At 38.1% G+C, this 19,192-nt stretch overlaps 1 protein-coding gene across 2 annotated transcripts; it reads right to left on the reverse strand.

Moving 5' to 3' along the window:
* Positions 1-975: 975 nt before the first annotated feature.
* On the reverse strand, positions 976-18,822 carry LOC113524338 (PR domain zinc finger protein 15). Of its 2 annotated transcripts, none has more exons than XM_034304281.2 (10): positions 18,605-18,822; positions 17,976-18,060; positions 17,018-17,129; positions 16,793-16,912; positions 15,321-15,592; positions 13,153-13,220; positions 12,781-12,971; positions 5,471-5,611; positions 4,956-5,192; positions 976-3,297 (listed from the first exon to the last, which is right to left on the reverse strand). In XM_034304281.2, exons 2-10 carry the CDS (start codon positions 18,048-18,050, stop codon positions 2,972-2,974), a joined length of 1,542 nt encoding a protein of 513 aa, XP_034160172.2. In that variant the 5' UTR covers positions 18,051-18,060; positions 18,605-18,822; the 3' UTR covers positions 976-2,971. The 2 variants fall into 2 exon arrangements, with proteins under 2 accessions (XP_034160172.2, XP_026766349.3); XM_026910548.3 differs by having other exon boundaries at positions 978-3,297; positions 16,793-16,915; positions 18,605-18,816.
* Positions 18,823-19,192: the final 370 nt, after the last annotated feature.

Genomic DNA, 19,192 nt, shown 5'->3' on the forward strand with positions numbered 1-19,192 from the left:
ACAGTAACAGAGTTATTGTCTACTACTCACATATCACTATTTTATCATGTCTCAGATCAGTCGAACTGTATTGTTATTCATTGTTATTGTGTCAATTACATTGTACAGTATATGGCAGTGTTTAACTTCTAAATACAAAGATTTGATTAATAGATTAAACTACACACCAACAAATGTTTCGTCAAACAACAAAAATAAACACAAACTTACCAATTTAGCAAATGCACCCAAAGTCTGGTGATATTACATCATCACTATGTAATGAGATGTCATGACACTCATTCTATGGGGCTCCAAAGTTCTGAGAGCATACATAAGGGTTTTCTGATGAAGGTTCCTTACTTTAGAGATGTCATTAATATTTTGTTCATTGCTGCTGAAGTGTCTCATCTTTGGAAACAAGAGATACTTTATTCTGATGGTATGAAAGTGCTTGACAAAACCTTCAGATCTCATCTTGGTTTCTCCAATGTACAACTGATTACATCCCTTTCTGTCCACTTGACCTGTACACCAGGTCAAGAGCTTCAGTTAATGTTCACATCAAACATGAGAATGAAGAAAATTGTGATCGCTGTGACTTTAAATGTGGCATGAATGTTAGTGCCATATGGGCTGGATTGAGTATTTCAGAAAGTGCTGATCTCCTGGTAATTTCACAAACAACCGTCTCTAGATTTTACACAGAATGGTGCGAAAAACAAAAAACACCGAATGAGAGACAGTTCTGTAGGTAGAAATGCCTTGTTGATAAGAGAGGTCAAAGGAAAATGGCCAGATGAGTTTGAACTGCCTGGAAGGATATAGTAACTCAAATAATCACTCTTTACAACCGTATTGAGCAGAAAAGCATCTCAGAACGCACAACACTTCGAACGTTGAGGTGGATGGGCTATAACAGCAGAAGCAAAAAATGACTACATTGAAATCTGTTGTCTTTTTGTTGTCACCTGACATTATTTGGTTGTTTATAGAAGTTGGTGAGGACCACACAATTGTTATTTAGGCCCTGATAAATAAAACATGAAGAATTGAAGAAGGATATACTTTTTGTTTCCGGAAAACAGGGTGTTTAATTGCTTCTGAGACTATAGGAGGTCATGTAGAGGTAGGTCTACACAATGATAACAGGCTTGATTTATCTGTATGCATGCATATACAAGTAGATCACATCTCCGTGTCCATCTGGGGGGAAACAGTGAGATTTGTCCCCTTATGCTGGAGGTATTTGTGAAGAAGCAATTTTGTGCCATATTGGTAAAATAAAAAAACAAACCCAGAAGTATTTTTCTAATTTTTTTTCCTTATACATTCAAAAAACAAATCTGTAAATTTTGTGCATGTTGATTCTGTTTGCAAGATTGTGAGAAAGCATGGCCTGTAATTGCAACACCTCTCATACACAATCTTGCTTCAGAGGCTCTCAGGCTGTTAAGAGTCATGAAAGGTGACAGCATATTACAAAAAATAATTGGAAAAAGTAAAGACAAACAAAAATAAACACTTGTGAAAAAGTGTCTCCTGCGAATTCCCAGCCAAGATTCAGCTCTCAACTATCATATGACAGCTACCAAACAGGGAGGGTGAAGTCTAACGCATTTCCTCCGAGACACATTAAGCCAGCCAAATGAGTCTTTTCGAACTGCTACTCATGCTGCTTCACAAATCAGCGTAACACACAAGGAGTAAAGTGCTATCTACCCTCTTCTACATACAGGAACTCACAGACACCCATGATTGGCTACTGTCTATGTGATTACCAGGGGGAGAAGAGAGCATGGCCTTGACCCCGGCCACAGATAGCTGTGGTACCGTTGAGATTTGAACTCACAAACTTGAGAAGATAGGGCTAATGTTAGCATTTAACTTGATTTTTTTGATTTGCATGTACAGTGACTGCTAATAACTATTCTGACACTTTTGTTTTGGTTATTTAATATACTTCTAGTGCATATAGCAACCTCAAATTTACACACATCCTTTTGAGTTTATTGACAAATACAAATAAAAAAAGCATGTGTTCATAAGTATAAACAAAGATATGTTTTAAAAAAAGAAACTGATAGGAGAAAAGCATTTGGACAATGCAAATTACCAACATAAGTACTTTGTTGCAAAGCAGCTGTTGGCAATTACAGTTTCAATAAATCTACAGTAAGAAGTAATTAGCTTTTTTGCAGCATTGTGGTTCAGTTTTGTTCCATTCCTTTTGGCAAATCATCTTCAGTTCCCAAAGCTTATGAGGGTCCTTCTGATGGACTTGCGATTTCAAAATCTTCCATACATTTTCCCTGGGATTCAAGTCAGGAGAGTGACTCAGCCATGGAAGGCCTTCTTGAGTTATTTTGGCTGTATGTTTGGGGTCGTTGTCTGACCATTTGGAAAGCAATTCCCCTTAAATACCACTGTATCAATCACAAAAAAGCAGTTTCCCTTCAAGATGTCACTAACCAATTTTAAAGCTGTTCCCCCTTAAAATTCCATTGTAAAAAAAAAAGTCACAAAAGGCACTTCCCCCTTAAAATGCCACTGTAACAACCCTTTAATTTGGGCCATCCTTTATTTCTTGGTGGATCCTTTATTTCAGACGTAGAAATCATGTTTCTTAACTGATGTGTTACTGACTTTTCATTATTAATAGTGCTTGTGCCCCCTGTACTAAAGTGGTAATCCACTGTACAGAATTAACATGTAATACATGAAGGATTATTTCAATATAAACAATAATTACTCAGCACTGGGCTCACGAGTTACTACTCGTGTCTAATTCATTCCTAGGAATTTCTTCAGTAAACATTACATACTGTGACAGAAAACTTGACTAGCAAATATAAATCTGAACAAATAACATATACAATTCCAATTTAACATTTGACAGCGTGCTACATATACAATACAAATAAGATGAACTTCAACCAAACAGGCTGGATTTTTACTTAATACTAAAATACTCAAAACTACTCAGATCTGATTATGTTTTATTTTGCTTCCGTTCAAAAATGTCCAGTAGCGATCCCGCTTCCTTTTTTTTAATAATTTCTGTTTTTAGTGGCTCCTCACTACAGAGTTCTTTACACCTGGCCACGAAGTCTGACATTTTGTCTCCTCGTTTAAAAGATGCTCGAAGTCTATTGTAAGCATCCTCATCACATTCTGCCAGTTCGGCAATACATGCTGAATCAGCAACCGTCTTCCTATCTACGCCGACTTTAGCATAGGCCTCAGTCTTTGTAAGACCTGATGCCACTGCCTTTAGGACCCTCTGATACCGGTCCAGTGCATGCTCTGGCAGTAGAACTGTGAGAGAAAACATAAAATTTAGTGTGGTACCAGTAACACTGGTGAGAATCAATTACTCAGTGACGTTTACTGGTGTGTCTGTGAGCAGACATCATGTTACATGACAATATACTTACCAGTAGATCAAAGTACAGCACCAGCTACACTGAACACAGGGTAATAAATATTCAGTTTATTTTTAAGTTTTCTAAACAGATAGAAATAACCGATTTGAACAGGAGGCACATTTTTTTTTTCAGTTTGCTGTTTTTTTGTTTTCTTTTTCTTTTTTAAAGAAAGCTTGCCAGAAAGGTTCACAGGGCATCTAGAGACTGGAGGTGTACGTCAGGACTGGGATCGTGTGGCACACAACAAAAAAACTTTTGCGAATTGAAAGGTTTTTCATTCATGCAGGGGCAAGTAAGCCAAGGTATATATGAATCTGAGCAGAGAGTATAGCTCTATACGCTTCAGAATTTATCCTGCTACTTCTATCATTACCCACATCATCAATAAACACCAGTGAGCCTGTTCCATTGGCAGCTGTACATGCCCATGCCATAACACTGCTCCACCATGTTTGATAGAATGATGTAGTATGCTTTGGATCATGAGCCCTTCCTTTACTTCTCCATACTCTTCTCTTCCCATTGTTCTGGTACTTTCATTACATTCTGTTCTTGAGTGTTATCAGTGGTTTGCATCTTGAGGTAAACCCTCTATATTTACATTCATGAAGGTGTTTCTTGATTGCAGACTTGGACAATGATACACCTACCTCCTCCAGAGTGTTCTTGACTTGGCTAGATGTTGTGAAGGAGTTTTTCTTGACCAAGGAAAGAATTCTGTGATCATCCCCTTTAGTTGTCTTCAGTTGTCTTCCAAACCTTTTGAGCTGAGCTCGCCAGTGCATTCCTTCTTTTTAAGAATGTACCAAATTGTTGATGTGGCCACTCCTAAAGTTTCTGCTACCTCTCTGATAGGTCTGGTTTTTTTTGTTTTTTTTTTTCAGCCTAATGACGACCTCCTTCACTTCCATTCACACCACTTTGGACTGCATATTGAGAGTTCCCATGAACAGCTACAAAACGCAAATTCAACACTTGGAATCAACTCCAGTTAATTGTCCAGTTAGTTTTGAGTCTGAAAATAGAGGGACTCAAACATCTGTACAAAAACATCTGTAATTCCTAAATGGTTAATGCAGGGTTTTTGTTAAACCCTTGAATTAAAGCTGAACGTCTACACCTCAATCACATCTTGATTGATTCATTTCAAATCTATTGTGGTGGTGTACAGAGGCAAAGTTACAAAAATTGTGTCGCTGTCCAAATACTTATGGACCTGACTGTAAGTAAATTCTGGTGTGGCTCATGCGACAGCTCCCCCTAGAGGACATACTCATGTTACGTGCAAGTATGAATACTATAGCCTCACAGAGACACTCATGTAGAAGTATAAATCAGCCTAACATCACTAGTACAGATGCTGCAGAGAAAAGCTGAAGAACACGAAAACTCTTCCATAATAGAGTAGGCAGTCTTACCTGTTGTCAAGTATATTATCATAATGCTAATTAGATATTAATAAATTCATTGCTCTGTCAAACACAGCAATTGAATCTGCACTATATATAACAATAATAATGCAAAATGTAATGAATGTATTGAACATACCTCTTTTCTGCCTTTTTTCACCAGCCCTGTACTTCTTTCTCTTTTCTTTTCCTTTCCCCTTTTTATACTTCTTTTTTTGCAGTGAGGATGAGGAAGATGAGGAGGAGGAAGAGACAGAGGAGGAAGATGAGCTACGTTCCCTCTTTTTAGCCACTTTTTTCTTTGTCCTCATCACAATTGTTTTTCTTTCTTCTTCTGATGCTTCCTCATCCAAACCAGTGACTTTCTTTGCAAGTGCTAAGCCAAAGAAGTGCATAAGAGATATCTTAGGACTTATCATTCAACTGGGGGAGAAATTAGACGATAAACAGATTTGCACAGATTTGTTTTTTTTTTACTTTTTTTTTTTTTTTTTTTAACAATAATGTAACTATACATAAAATGTTATTTCTAATATCTAAGCACTCTTTTAATACAGTGTTACCAAAACTGAAAAACATTTTCAGCTGCTTAGCACCAAAAACAGACCCTACCCCTGACACCCGCCCCTTCCAGTGTGTAAGAATGAAACTCACCTGCTGAAAGACTATTCTGCAAAAACACCTTGTCAGCCTCAAGGGCAGCTACCCGCTCTTGAAGGCTGTCCACTTTTGCCTTTAATCTTAAGTTCTCTTCCCTGACCCTTTTGTATGCTGCTTGAAGGTTTGAAGCAGCTCCTGCAAATAAAGTCAATGTTTTTTAGGTGGTATCTTCCTAAACCATTTTTGTATTGTCAAAATAATCAAGATCCTGCGTTACAAAAACAAATAGATAGGAAGATAGAAGTGAACGTGTACTTATGAAATGTAAATGAACGTATAAGGCAGGAATGCCTCTTACAACTCTTGCCCTCACCAAATTAGGATATACAATGTCTTCGGAAAGCATTTAGACTTTCCACTTTTTGCATACTTCATTGTATGATAGATTTTTTTTTTTTCTGGGAGGGGTTTAATTGACTTTTTTTCTTTTCTGTTAATTGTTAAACGTACATGGATATAAAAGTCTACACACCCCTGTTAAATTTGCAGGTTTTTGTGATGTAAAAAATGAAACCAAGATAAGTCATGTCAGATCTTATTCCACCTTTAATGTAATACAGCAACCAACAACATTCAAGTGAAAAAACAAATAGAAGAGTTTTAAGAAGAAAGAAAAAGGAAAAACTTACAATAACCTGGTTATCTAAGTGAGATAAACATACTACAGGTTTTCCACTGAAAGACAGCCCACCATGATAGCAGTTCGACCAGCTCCTGTGTACGGTTTGCTGCTGGAGTCAGACAGAAGAACTCATGGCAGTCCAAGTGAGGGAGATGGGGCAAACTGGACAGCTTCATTCACTTGCCCAGTCAAATTAGGGTCAATCATCAAGAGACAAAACCTCCCAGGACCCGTGCACCTAAGTGACCAGGGACCACACAAGCCACGGTCAGGTGCCAGCTACCCTGCCCTAGAGGGGGAAAAACACCTCAAGACCATATCCTTCTGGGATGTCATCAAGAGGGCATCTCTAATCAGGAGTACTGGAACCTCTCCCTATGAAAGGACCAATGTTTCCAGTTGCCTGAAAAAGACCTCATTCTGCCCTGTATCATCTGATTGATTTCCCTGGGCTATGCAAGACAGCTGTGCAGGTATTTGCAACAAATGTGCCTGTTCGTGGCTGACCACTGTTCACTCTATAATTCTCAGCAACTGACCTAACAGATCATATAATCTTAAATAAAATCATACAATAAAATAAAATCATCTAGCCTGTCCCTGTCTGGTCTCCACAGGACTTGTCCCACACCACCATGAAAGCGTATCAAGTTAGAGCCACATTTCTGGAGACTGGAAGATCAATACACAGACACCACCATCACTGCCCACAGCAAAATCAAATTTATCCAGCACTATAAAAAAGGACAACTTAATTGTTGAAAAATAATAGAGCTCATGAACCAGTAATAGTATTGAAGCCTTTGAGAACTTCCCAGTTCTGTAACATATTTAGAAAACAAGGTTCAGTGTATGAGACATCTACATGGTGCCCTGAGTAGATAAACTCAAAGTGACTAGCAATTTTACAGTACATATGTACATAGCAATTGCCCCTCCTATAGTTTCAAAAGAATAAAACCTTAAGCATTTTCATTTTGCTGCATCACTATTTTATAGGATATAGTAACTCATATAATCACTCTTTACAAGCGTGGTGAACAGAAAAGCTTCTCAGCATGTACAAAATATCAAACTTTGAGGTGGATGGGCTACAACAGCAGAAGACCACATTGGGTTTCACTCCTGTCAGCCAAGAACAGGAATCTGAGGCTATCATGGGCACAGGCTCACCCAAACTGGACAGTTGAAGAAAAACACCTGGTCTTTTTCCAGTCTTCTGTGTTAGACCATCCACCTCAAGTTTTGATGTGCATTCTGAGATGCTTTTCTGCTCACCAAATCAGCCCATCAGGCACCAACAACATGCTAGCTTTAAAAAGTCACAGAGATCACACTTTTTCCCCATTCTGATGTTTGATGTGAACATTAACCGAAGCTCTTAACCTGTATCTGAATGATTTTATGCATTGTGTTATTGCCACATGATTGAATGATTGGTTAACTGCATAAATGAGCAAGTGTACAGGTGTTCCTATTGAAGCGGTGAGTGTATATTATGTGAGGTTTATACTATGTGATTTAAACTTAATTAAGTCCATGCTTTCTCCTCTGAAAATGTAGCTTCCTTTTTTATATTGAATCACCTTTTTTCCACAAAAAAACACACTAGCATACTAGAGCATGAGCTTCTACATTCAGCAGTATGTAGGAGCTAGAAGATTCTCCCATGTTTTTATGGTTTCTGAGAGCTTCTCTGACAGAACAACTAACCCCTACCTAACCCCTCATTTATAAATTTGAGTGAAGGCATTATGTTCTTGGGTTATCCGTCCATCTGACTGTCTGTCCGTCCTTTTGTCCTAGATTTTTGTATGGAATAATCATTTTCACCTGCACATGAACTGATTAGATTTTGGAATTGATTCAAACAGGGTCAGGATCACATTACAGTCAAAGTCTAGAATAGTTTTTCCTTAATGGCTTGTTCCCTGTCTGAAGTATATTTTAAGGGCATTAGAGGTAAACAAATTAGTAAAAACTAAACTTGTTGATGGCAGAGGCATCACTGTTAATGCTGTTGGATTCGAGTTCTACTTGTTTTGTTGTTCTGTTGAATCTCACAGCCACTGTGTCATTATAAAGTCTCAATTATAGAACTTTTATAATGTTAAATGTTTTAATCAGTTCGAAATGGAAACCTAAGGCACATATTCAGGCAGTGCTTATTTTTGTTGTAGAGAAAACGTATCGTATCTTGAGGTCATAATAATTATTTAATTTCAACTCCTATATAATGTGGTAGACAGCAAAAATAATAACTTTGTCAAAATATATGCCAAATATTTATGTACCTGACTGTAATTGCTGAAGCACAGAACAGAATTGCCAAAGCCAGTTCCATGTTTGGTCGTCTTCAGGCTAAAAGTGTGGGAAAGATGAGTCATTGCCCTTTCCATGAACAAAAAATCTACCGTGCTGCAGTGATCATCAGTGCCATCTTGTTATATGCACATATGACATGGACAGTCTACAGTTGCCATGCCAATCAACTCAACCACTTCTCAGCTGCCTTTGGCTCCTAATGAAAATAAAGTGGCAAGATAACATACCCAACAGTGAGGTCCTTGCTGGTGCAAATCTGCCACATATCCACAATATGCTACAAAAGGCTCAAGTAAGGTGAGCTGGACATAGGCAGGACCAAAGCAAATCCTGTGTGGGGAACTTGTGTCCAGGAACAGGAATGTTGATGGCCAAAAGAAAAGATTTAAAGACACACGGAAACAGTCCCTTCAACGGACTGTTTTACATACGTATTGAGACATGGAACATCAAGCACTAGATCATCCCTCCTGGTGGAACACCATCACAATGGGAGCTGAACATGCTGAGCTCCAGCGGACTCTTGAGGCTCAGAAGAAACATAGCATTCACTGAGCAAATGTAACCAGCAACAATATTCCAACCTATCAATGTAATATCTGTGGTAAACGCTTCTTAGCCAGGATTGGCCTCAACAGGGACTCAAGACATAAAACATGAAGTCATGGTCATTATCATCTTCGATGGACGAACAAGGTTGATTTACATAGATGCTACCGCTGCTAAGTTTCCTGTGGCTGGAAACGTGATGGTAGCCCTGAAGCAAAAATTGCCATCAAAGATTCCCAGCAGCTGTGGAGGAACACTAAACATAGTATGTGTATAGGAATGCAAGAGTTACAGTCATGAAGAACAGGGCCACTTACTGTGGGTAGGCATCTCTTGGTGGTCCATGAAGGGTGTGACAGGGGAAAGTAAAGCTGTAAAGCCTGGAGCTACAAGCTAAAGAAGTCCATCACAGCCCAGAAAATAGGTGACTACTAGGTTTTACTTTTATTAAAACCAATTTAAAAGTGAGGCAGAGTCCAATGAAGGCATATAGTTGTGCATTTAAGGGTTAAAAGGTATTGCTCAAGGACCCCACACTGGCTCTCAGAAAGACTGGAATTTGAAATTAAATGCTGCCCACTACTAGCATAAAGTTAGTAATAAATCCCTGAGCCATCATGACCCTGCTAATCTACTGATGCTGATTAACATATTTTGTACAGACAGAAGGGAATCTAGACAAAGCAGTGGTATGAATGCTACTTGGATAACAAGAAGCAGGACAATCCAAACTGGTATTTTGGTGTTTGCAAGAGGCTAGTGAGAAGGCTGGCAGTCTACGCAGTGAGTCATCTCTTTATCAGTCTATAGAGCTTAAGAGTGAGCACTTACCTTTTCAGCTGTCTTGGGTCTAAAAGTAAATTTCTGATTCATTTTCTCCATAAAGACCTTCTGGCTCTCACTTTTAGTAATTATGTCATAGCTCGTCTCACTGGAGTCCCTGCTTTCACTCTGCACACAAAGTATGTTGTCCTTAACCATTACAGGACAATAAACGTACCTAATAATCTCTCCCTCTCTCTCTCTGTCGAGCTACACATGCTACTCCTGAGATTACCAGTGATCCTGACCCCTTCTGCTCTCCAGACCTGTCTGATGCATCCTGATGCCCTACAAAACCATGAAGATGGCTTTGGAACACAATTCATATGAACAGTTATGCTATTATGGCTTAGGATTGCAATTGCTATGATAGCTTTAGGACTGCAATTGCAACAACAGTCTTCCACTCAAGTCTCCATCAGTGAACAATGGATAAGTTCAACAAAACAGACTTCATGTCACAACTGTAATGAATTTCCTGGTTACACAACTGCACTATTTGACCATGTAGTGCACAGTTATAGAAGGGATTTATTTATAATTGCACTATCTGTAGTCACCCAGATGAGGATGTGTTCCCTTTTGAGTCTGGTCCTTCTCAAGGTTTCCTTCCTCATATCATCTCAGGGAGTTTTTCCTTGCCACCGTCTCCGCTGGCTTGCTCAGTAGGGATAAATTCATACATTTAAAATTTATATCCTGAATGTATTTATTATGTAAATGTATTTAATGTGTTAAGTGCTATACAAATAAAATCGAACTGAATTGAATCTCTGTACTTCTTTGTGAAATACTAACCTGGCTTTCTGATTCTTACTGCTGAGGATATCTTGTGATATGGCCTCTATATTTCTATTCTCAAAGTCTTCTTGAACAGTGGACTGTGTTACCCCTGCCCTATGGAGGTTGTTGGTGATGTCACTGACTGTTGCTTCTGGGTTTTTCTTCACAGCTTGCACAATGTTTCTGTCATCAACTGCTGTTGTTTTCCTTGGCCGACCTGTTCCATGTTTGGTTGTTGATACACCAGTGGTTTCTTTCTTTTTCAGGACATTCCAAGTTGTTGTACTGGCTATGACCAATGCTTATGCAATGGCTCTGATCAATTTTCCCTCTTTTCTCAAAATGGCTTGCTTTTTTTGCTTAGACAGCTTTCTGGTCTTCCCAGTGGTTTATCCATTTAACAACAAATGCAGTCTTCACAGGCAAAATCCAGGGCTCAAACCAAGAGTAGACAATCAGAGCTATTAATTGTTTAAACAATAAATCTAACAGGGCAACACCTGGGCAAAGGAACACCTGTCAGCTACATGTTCCAATATTTTGAGTCACTTGAAAAATGGGCTGGCTCAAACAAAAGGTGTCATGTTTCATGTGTCATATGTCATCAGGAAACAAAAGCTGAAATTCTGATTCTGTCATCTCATATTCATTTTTCGATCTCCAACAAAATGTCTTCCAAAACCTTTAGCCATTAATATGTCCATTTATAGCCCCTTTTGCAGCTATAACAGCCTTCTAATTCATCCCAAAGTTGTTCAGTGGGGTTTGAGGTCAGGGCTCTGTGCAGGCCACTGGAGTTCCTCCATACCAAACTCATCTAACCATGGCCTTTCCTGACCAGGGCCATACTCAACCTGTTGCCACAAAGGTGGAAGCATATAAATGTCTAAAATGCCTTTGTATGCTGTAGCATTAACATTACCCTTCACTGGAACTAAGGAGCCAAAACAATGAAAAACAGCCCCAGGACATTATCCCTCCCTCCACCAAACTGTTGGCACTATGCATTCCAGTAGGTAGCGTGCCCCTGGCATTCACCAAACCTAAATTTGTCCATCAGACTGCCAGATAGTGAAGTTTGATTCATCACTTCCACTGCTGCAGAGTCCACTGGTGGTGTGCTTTACATCACTCCAGCTGAGGCTGGGCATTGCACATAGTGATCTTAGGCTTGTGTACAGCTGCCGTGGAACCCCATTTCATGAAGCCCCAAATCCACATGTTGCTTCCAGAGGCAGTTTGGAACTCTGCAGTGAGTGATGCAACAGAGGATAGGCGATTTCTACATGCTACATGCTACATGCTGCAGCACTTGGTGGCCTCACTCTGTCAGTTTGCATGGTCTACTGCTTTGTGGCTGAGCTGTTGTTGCTCCTAGATGCTTCCATTTCACAATAATAGCACTTACTTGACCAGGGCAAAAATTTCAAGATCAAAGTGACAACGGTGGCATGCTATGACGGTGCCACATTTAAAGTCAATGAGATCTTCAGTGCAGCCCATTCCTACTGCCACCACTTGACTTTGGAGACTGCATGGCTATATGCTTAACTTTATGCACCTGTTAGCAATGGGTGTGGAAACACCTGAACTCAATAATTAGGAAGAGTGTTGACATACCTTTGACCATACAATGCAAGATGGTGTGACATCAATTCTTATGCCACATACTTCCATGATTAAAGTGATGTCACTGACTGCTGGGTTTTGCTTTGGGATTCTGGGTAATGTAGTACTGAAAGTTAAGTCAGTCTTATCAGGTTTAAGATTATCACAAAAAAATTATCTACAGCAAAAATGAATTGCATTTTTTATATCTGGAACCTCACTGTTGATCTGTATGGAAGACAGGGCAGGTTTCCAAAGCTCTGACATGTCTCCAGACTGTACAAGATATATTTATATTACTTTACAGGTCATTCATTTCAATACAGTCTAAGGTTCTAACCTGTTTACAGGTGTAGAAGCATCCGGTTTGCTTCATATTGCTTGTTTCAGTCAGTAGAAATGAAAACGGAACCGAGTTCTAGCTCAGTGGTTCTGTTTTCTTGTTCAGGAAACCCTTGAAGTACAAAGCTTCTTTGATCTCATCCATAACTCAGTTCAGGAAGACAGATACCTGACACAACACTTAGGTTTTAAATCCTAAAATTTGTTTTTAAAACCAAATATTTATCATAAAATCCCTATCTTTAGACTTTACCATTTGTGGAGCACTTTTTGTTCCATAGGTAGTCAAACGTAGTGCCGAGATCTTTGGCATAATTTGCTTCATACCACACCAAGAGCTCCTGTCCTGGATTAATGGGTCGACAGCATCGGTACAGAATTCCTCCTTGATACTGAAATGCCATAAGATTCTGCTCGCCATCATTATGGGCACAATTCACATACCTGAGAGAATGATGCACGGTGTAAGAAAGGTTAAAAAAAAGAAAAAGAAAAAATATCAGAAATCAATTATACAAAGTGAGAGTAATCATGGAGAAGATATGAGTGACGAGAATGTTCCAAAAAATGAGGAACCATAAAATCAACTACTAAACAAAGACCCAACACCCAGTGTATTCCTCACCTCATCCAGTTAGCATACATCTCTCTCTTGGCATCTATGTATTCCTCACGCTGTCCACTCCTGGATATCTGCACAAAAAAAATTATATTTTTTTTCCTCTGACCTCTCTTATCGACAAGGTGTTTCCACCCACAGAACTGTCGCTCACTGAATGTTCTTTGTCTTTTTTGCAACATTCCGTGTAAAGTCTAGAGACTGTTTCTGTGAAAATCCCAGGAGATAAGCAGTTTATGAAATACTCAAACCAGCCCATCTGGCACCAACAACCATGCCATGATCAAAGTTAGAGAGATCACACTTTTCCCCATTCTGATGTTTGATGAGAACATTAACTGAAGCTCTTGACCTGTATCTGTATGACTTTATGCATTGTGCTGCTGCCATATGATTGGCTGATTAGATAACTGCATAAATGAGCAGTGTGCAGGTGTTCCTCTTAAAGTGGAAGGTTACCGTATCCCCCACACTGTTCTACAAAAATTAGTAAGGCAAAATGAAGACAGCTGGAGACAGCAAAAGTAATGTGAAAATTTTTATTTAAAAAATACAGACATGGAAATTAGAAGAAGCGCACTGTAATATTCCCTGTAGTTGGCACATTCGTTTCACCTGTATTTCACAGTAAGGGACTTCTAATTGGGTATTCATAACTCTTGGGATATTCAGAATGATGATATGTTCATTTAGCAAAATCAAGAGGATATTTAGCTATCAGGTTTCTCCTTCTTTTACATGCAGCACTGGACAAGCGTTGGAGATGTGATTGCCTAGGTTTAGATTCTGGCTTTAGTTGAAATGCTGTGTAGTCTAATATTCAATATTCATCACACAACACTGATCAACAAGAAAAAAAAATTCACTTTAATAATATGCATAGAACTTGCTTATCTCCTCTTAAACTCCACGGTATGCATGTCATAAGTGATCCCTTACGCAATCTGTCTCAAACAGAAGTACTACGATCCTGTCGCTCAATTTTGGAAAAAGGCTGTGTCCAAATGATCTGATGTGTTTTCTAATACAACACCTGAAATCTTACCTGTTTTGATTTTGAACCATCACTCAGTGCTCAGCATTTCTAAACTCAAAAAGCAAGTTACTCACTGGTCTCACAGCAGCCTCTCTCTCTCTTTCCACTAGAAAATGGATTCTCACCTTTTTGGATGTCATCTATAACAAACACTCGATAGTTCAAATTAATTGTGCCAAAGAAACTACCTTGAATATTTGGATTAGTGCTCTTGATAAGCTAAGGAGTCTTTTGTAATGATTCAGATTTGTACCTTTCTCAGCACCAACATTTGATATTACGCATTTTGAGCCCTGCTGTTGTGTGTGTCCTCATGTTTCTGTTTATCTGTGTGTATAGGTTTTGTGTAAAAAGAGTAAGACTGTTTTAGTATATAACTAGAGATTTCATACTGTGATTTGCATACACACAGTCTTTATTTAAGTTCCTTTTGTTTGTTATTTTAAATACATAATCCAAGGATATCTTTGGCACATAATGGCTGCTCATTTTCAATAAATATTTGATCACAAAAGAAGAAATCACATCACAATGATTATTAGTACATGTATGCAATTAAATGCATACGTGTTGATGAGAATGGAAGCAGCAGAATTGTTAATAATTATGATTTGCTGTTCTGTGATTCTGTTCTCTAGAGTATTTTCTGTGCTTTCTCCACAGAGGGTTAAATTTCACCTAGTTGGAGAGCTTGAAGCAAATTTAATTATTACCAGAGGCGACTCTCTTTTTTGGCATCCCACATCCTTTCCCATTTAACCAAAATGTTTTTTACCAGGCATTTTTTTTTGTATTTAGTCTAACCACCCCTGCGTTATAGCTGAAGAGTATGGTCAGTTTCTACTGTTCATTAAAGCTAAATGACAGTCCCAACATCTTTTGGAAATACAATTCCATGCTACAGGATATTCATAAGTTATGCCAGCAGATAAACCTTTCAGAACTTTAAACATTATAAGCAAGACTAGTTTTACAGAAATCAAATGATAACCCAGCCTTTCCTGGTGCATCAATGTTCCTGACTGTATTCTTATCAAACAGCCATCAAGCTTCACGGCAAAATCGGCAACCTTTCTGTAAGCACGCTTAGTACCCCAATTCCCGCTTTTATAATTATAATATATTTATAATAACTCACCACCCAGGAGTAGCCACTGTTCATAGCTTCCTCTCTGTCTACCAGCTCTCCCTGGTAGGGTCCGAAGTGTGCGCCAACTGGAACAGTCTCCCCCTTATTAAACACTCCCAAGCCTGCGTCAGGAATACCGGACTTCCGAATCTCTAATCCAGGAGGAAGAGTTTGTCTGGCTCGGTCAGGGACTCCCATGGGAACAGGAGTATCAGGGACGAAGAGTGCTGGACCGTGAACATCACACTTTTTGAAGAAAAAGGATTTGCAAACTTCACAGTCTGAAAGAAGACAAAACATAACAGGAAGAAATCATTTTTGAAAACTGGAATTAAACACAATTTAAAAAGAAAGAGGAGTTGCAAACGTCACAGTAGAGCCATAGCCCACTTCTGAGTTCTCCAAGCATGCGGTCATACATGCAGGAGGAACATGAGAAACACCACACAGACAGAAACCCGGGTTCAGGACTGAACCCAGGACCCCGGAGCTATAAGGCACCAATACTGTGCCGTCTTATACTATATACAGCTTTTGTAGAATTAACATAACTGCATGTCCAGTCTGCAATCCAGCCCATGTCCATATAATAATAAACTGCCTACAGCTGTAGTGAAAGGTATTTACATTCATCAACTTACTTATTTCTTTGTAGTTCTTAAATTTAGTATAATGTAAAAAGTGTTCTATATATTTTTTATTACTGATATGAAAGGAAAATATAAAATGAAACCAAATTTTTTGCCTAAATAGGGAAAAAAAAAAAAAAGTAGCAAAGAAAAACATACATTTTCTTTGTTTATATTTTCCCTGAAGTGCACTTACAACATTTGTGTGTCTTAATAAAACCTGCCAACCCTTAAGAGGAAATATACCTGGAAGTAGTGATTAAGGGGGGCCAAGCACTTTGTCAACACCCTTAGCGACAGAGGAAGACCAAAAGCCATTGGGACCATCACCGCTTGCTCCAACGGAGACATTCTAAATTTGAAGGTAAAGTAAAATGTCAAGCCATTGCTGAGGTATGACCTCACTTCCTGTTATCAGTAGCCCTCCCAAGTTGTAAATGAAGTCATATCGTGTTTCTTAATTTTAGGTCATGCGCTGCTCTTTTGCTGTATTTTAAGTGATAACTCATATCAGTGTACTCTGATGTTAAAAGGTTGGCAGGTCTGAAAATGACTAACCAGCTGTAAAATGACTGGGCGGGGCTAAGCTGCAGTAAAGTTAATCTGGAAAATTTTCTTTGTGTGCAGTTCTTATCTAGAAGTAGCTGTTCGTTGTTAAACAGTAGATTTGTGTTTAGTTTCTCTCACTCTTGGATATGAGATGACACTCACACCAATAACTAAACTAAATAATCAGAGACAGAGGCTCAGACCTAAATGACTCTCTAGGGCACACTTAGTGCACTACATAGTGCGCAGGATAGAGTAATTAGTGAGAGTGTTACTGAGCTCCAGAGTAGCCTGATGTCTTACAGAGGTAGTCTTTATCGTCGGTTTCTTCCTCTTTAATGGAGGAAACTTCAGGAATGTTGTTCAGGTCATTTCCACTGTTGCAGACATTCAGCTCCAGCATCTCCTCTTTCTTCACACAGCCTTCTAATGCGCATGTGCGCACACACACACAAACACACAGATTCTTATACACACCGACAGAAATGAGACATTTACAGAGTTTGTATCAGTAGAAACTGGACTGACGAGGTGTAAGCTTCATATGGACTGCTCCACTCTGATGGTCCACAGGTGGGGTGTGTCCCACAGAGGCTGATGTCCCTACACCTGAAGTTTCTATTTTCACATCCTCAGATAGCTAAAGACAAAACAACAGTAACACTTATTCGACAAAGTACATCAACCCAGTTTACAAATCTATTCATTTACATCAATCAAGCATGATGTAGTTTTAAACCTATAACTATCTCTTAATAAGTATGAAATGTTGAACTAAAAAAAATGTTATCTTTACACACATATTTATATTCTTTTTCTTATTTCTGATTAATCATATTTTTCTCTTCAATAGCTATTACCTCAGAATAAAATGCTAATGATTAAAAATTAACACAGACTAGCTGCTGAAAGCTAATTTACTACATTAAACAATAACCTTATTGATTTGCTAACAAACACTAACTGAAATCATCTCCCATAGCTAGCAAAAGCTCATTTAAATTAGACCAGACTAGTGAGCAACTGCTAAACTAAATTACTTTAAAAACAAGCTACTGGATGATAATTGACTTTACTGATTAGTTAACAAACACTAACAGAAATTATTTCCCATAGATAACAAACACTACTCTCTAAAGTTCAGTGATTTAACACACAGCAACCTTAAACACACCGACGAGCTGTTAAAACTTTGTCGTCATCGTGATTGTTGTCATGAGCTCAAATCAAAAACTATGACATTCAAAAGTATTTACTAATCTAGAAAATCTAGTCGACTGGTATCCAAAACAGACCTATTGGCATGTTTGAAGGCAAAATGAGAGTTTTTTTTTTTTTTTTTTTTTTTTTTAAATTCAAACACTAATCCAGCCCTTAGGGGTTAGGTTCAGACTTATAGGAGGAGTTGAATCAGACAAACTTTATCATCATGTTATTGATCTATCACACGAATTCTGAGACTGTTGGAGATATCCTTAAGCTTTACCTGTGAGGAAGCTGGATCAGGATCAGGAGCCCGAGACTCTCTGGAGGAGCGCTGTCTGTCTCCTGCTGAACTCATTATAGCAGGTCTAAAATAAAAAAAATAAAAAAATTTATTTATAAAAATAAATAAAAGCAATAATAATAATAATAATAATAATAATAATAATAATAATAATAATATCTTAAATATTTAAAGGAAATCAGAGAAATATTTAAAGCTGTTCTTTCACTTTAAACTCTATAGTCCAGGTTTGTTAATAAATAAGTTTGTATATCAAATATAATATAATATAATATAATATAATATAATATAATATATGAAGTAATTTTATATGCTAGCTATGTCAGTTAGCTCAGTTAAGTTCATACTAATTGTTTTTATCTTGATTGCTTTATCTTGATAGTAGGTGACTTAGAACAAGTTAAGATTATTTAAATACTTTAAACATACAAACAAATAGGTTAGCCACACATACAAAAACACCTCGCTAAGGCCGAACTACAAATCTCTCCTCGTTAGATAAATAGTGCACTACATAGGGTGTACATTATTTCATGCCTTATGTAGTGCACTTAAACAGTGAAGTGGAGATCCATTTGGGATTCGGCCACAGCTTCTGTTTACCTTACCTCAGGGTTTTAAAGACACAATAACGCCCTTATATTTCTAACTGGATCCAATGTAACTGTAAAACTTTGCAAATTTCTGTCAGAAAAAAATAATGTGGAGATGATTAGCTCAAGCAGAATAATTCAGCTGCTCAGGCGAGAAACCTGCAGCCTCTTTTTGTTCTTCAGAGTTTTCTGGAGGTTGGAGAAGCAGCTACTGGGCGCGTTACTGCCTCCACCTGGATTAGAGAGGAGCTCCAGGTTGAAGGAAGCCTAACAAACTTCCACTGCTATGATTTATTAGATCATTATTTATTAGATCTTTATCAGACTAGAGTGTTTCTCGACTTGCTTGTGACTAAGGAATGCATTTTTAGCAAAAATTAAATAATATATGATATGCCTATAATATAAATAATAAAATGAATAAATGCAGCAATAAATAACAAGACAAGAACAAGATGAAACAATGGGATAGGCAGGATTATTTTACTTTTGTATATTGTGTATTATATATATATACATACACATACACACATATACACATACATTATATATAATGTATGTACATCTCATCAGATCTACATTAGATGTGTCACACAGCACTAA

Source organism: Pangasianodon hypophthalmus, chromosome 5 (genome assembly GCF_027358585.1).
Source record: "Pangasianodon hypophthalmus isolate fPanHyp1 chromosome 5, fPanHyp1.pri, whole genome shotgun sequence".
Taxonomy (NCBI): Eukaryota; Metazoa; Chordata; class Actinopteri; order Siluriformes; family Pangasiidae; genus Pangasianodon; species Pangasianodon hypophthalmus.

Excerpts from the sequence above, each read along its gene's own strand:
- LOC113524338 (XM_026910548.3), bottom strand. The coding sequence starts at position 18,050 with ATGAGTTCAGCAGGAGACAGACAGCGCTCCTCCAGAGAGTCTCGGGCT. Across the intron at positions 15,593-16,792 it reads CGACGATAAAGACTACCTCT|ACTGTGAAGTTTGCAAATCC; the intron begins GTAAGACATCAG and ends GTCTTCTTTCAG. Across the intron at positions 3,298-4,955 it reads TGAAAAAAGGCAGAAAAGAG|TTCTACTGCCAGAGCATGCA; the intron begins GTATGTTCAATA and ends TTTCTCTCACAG.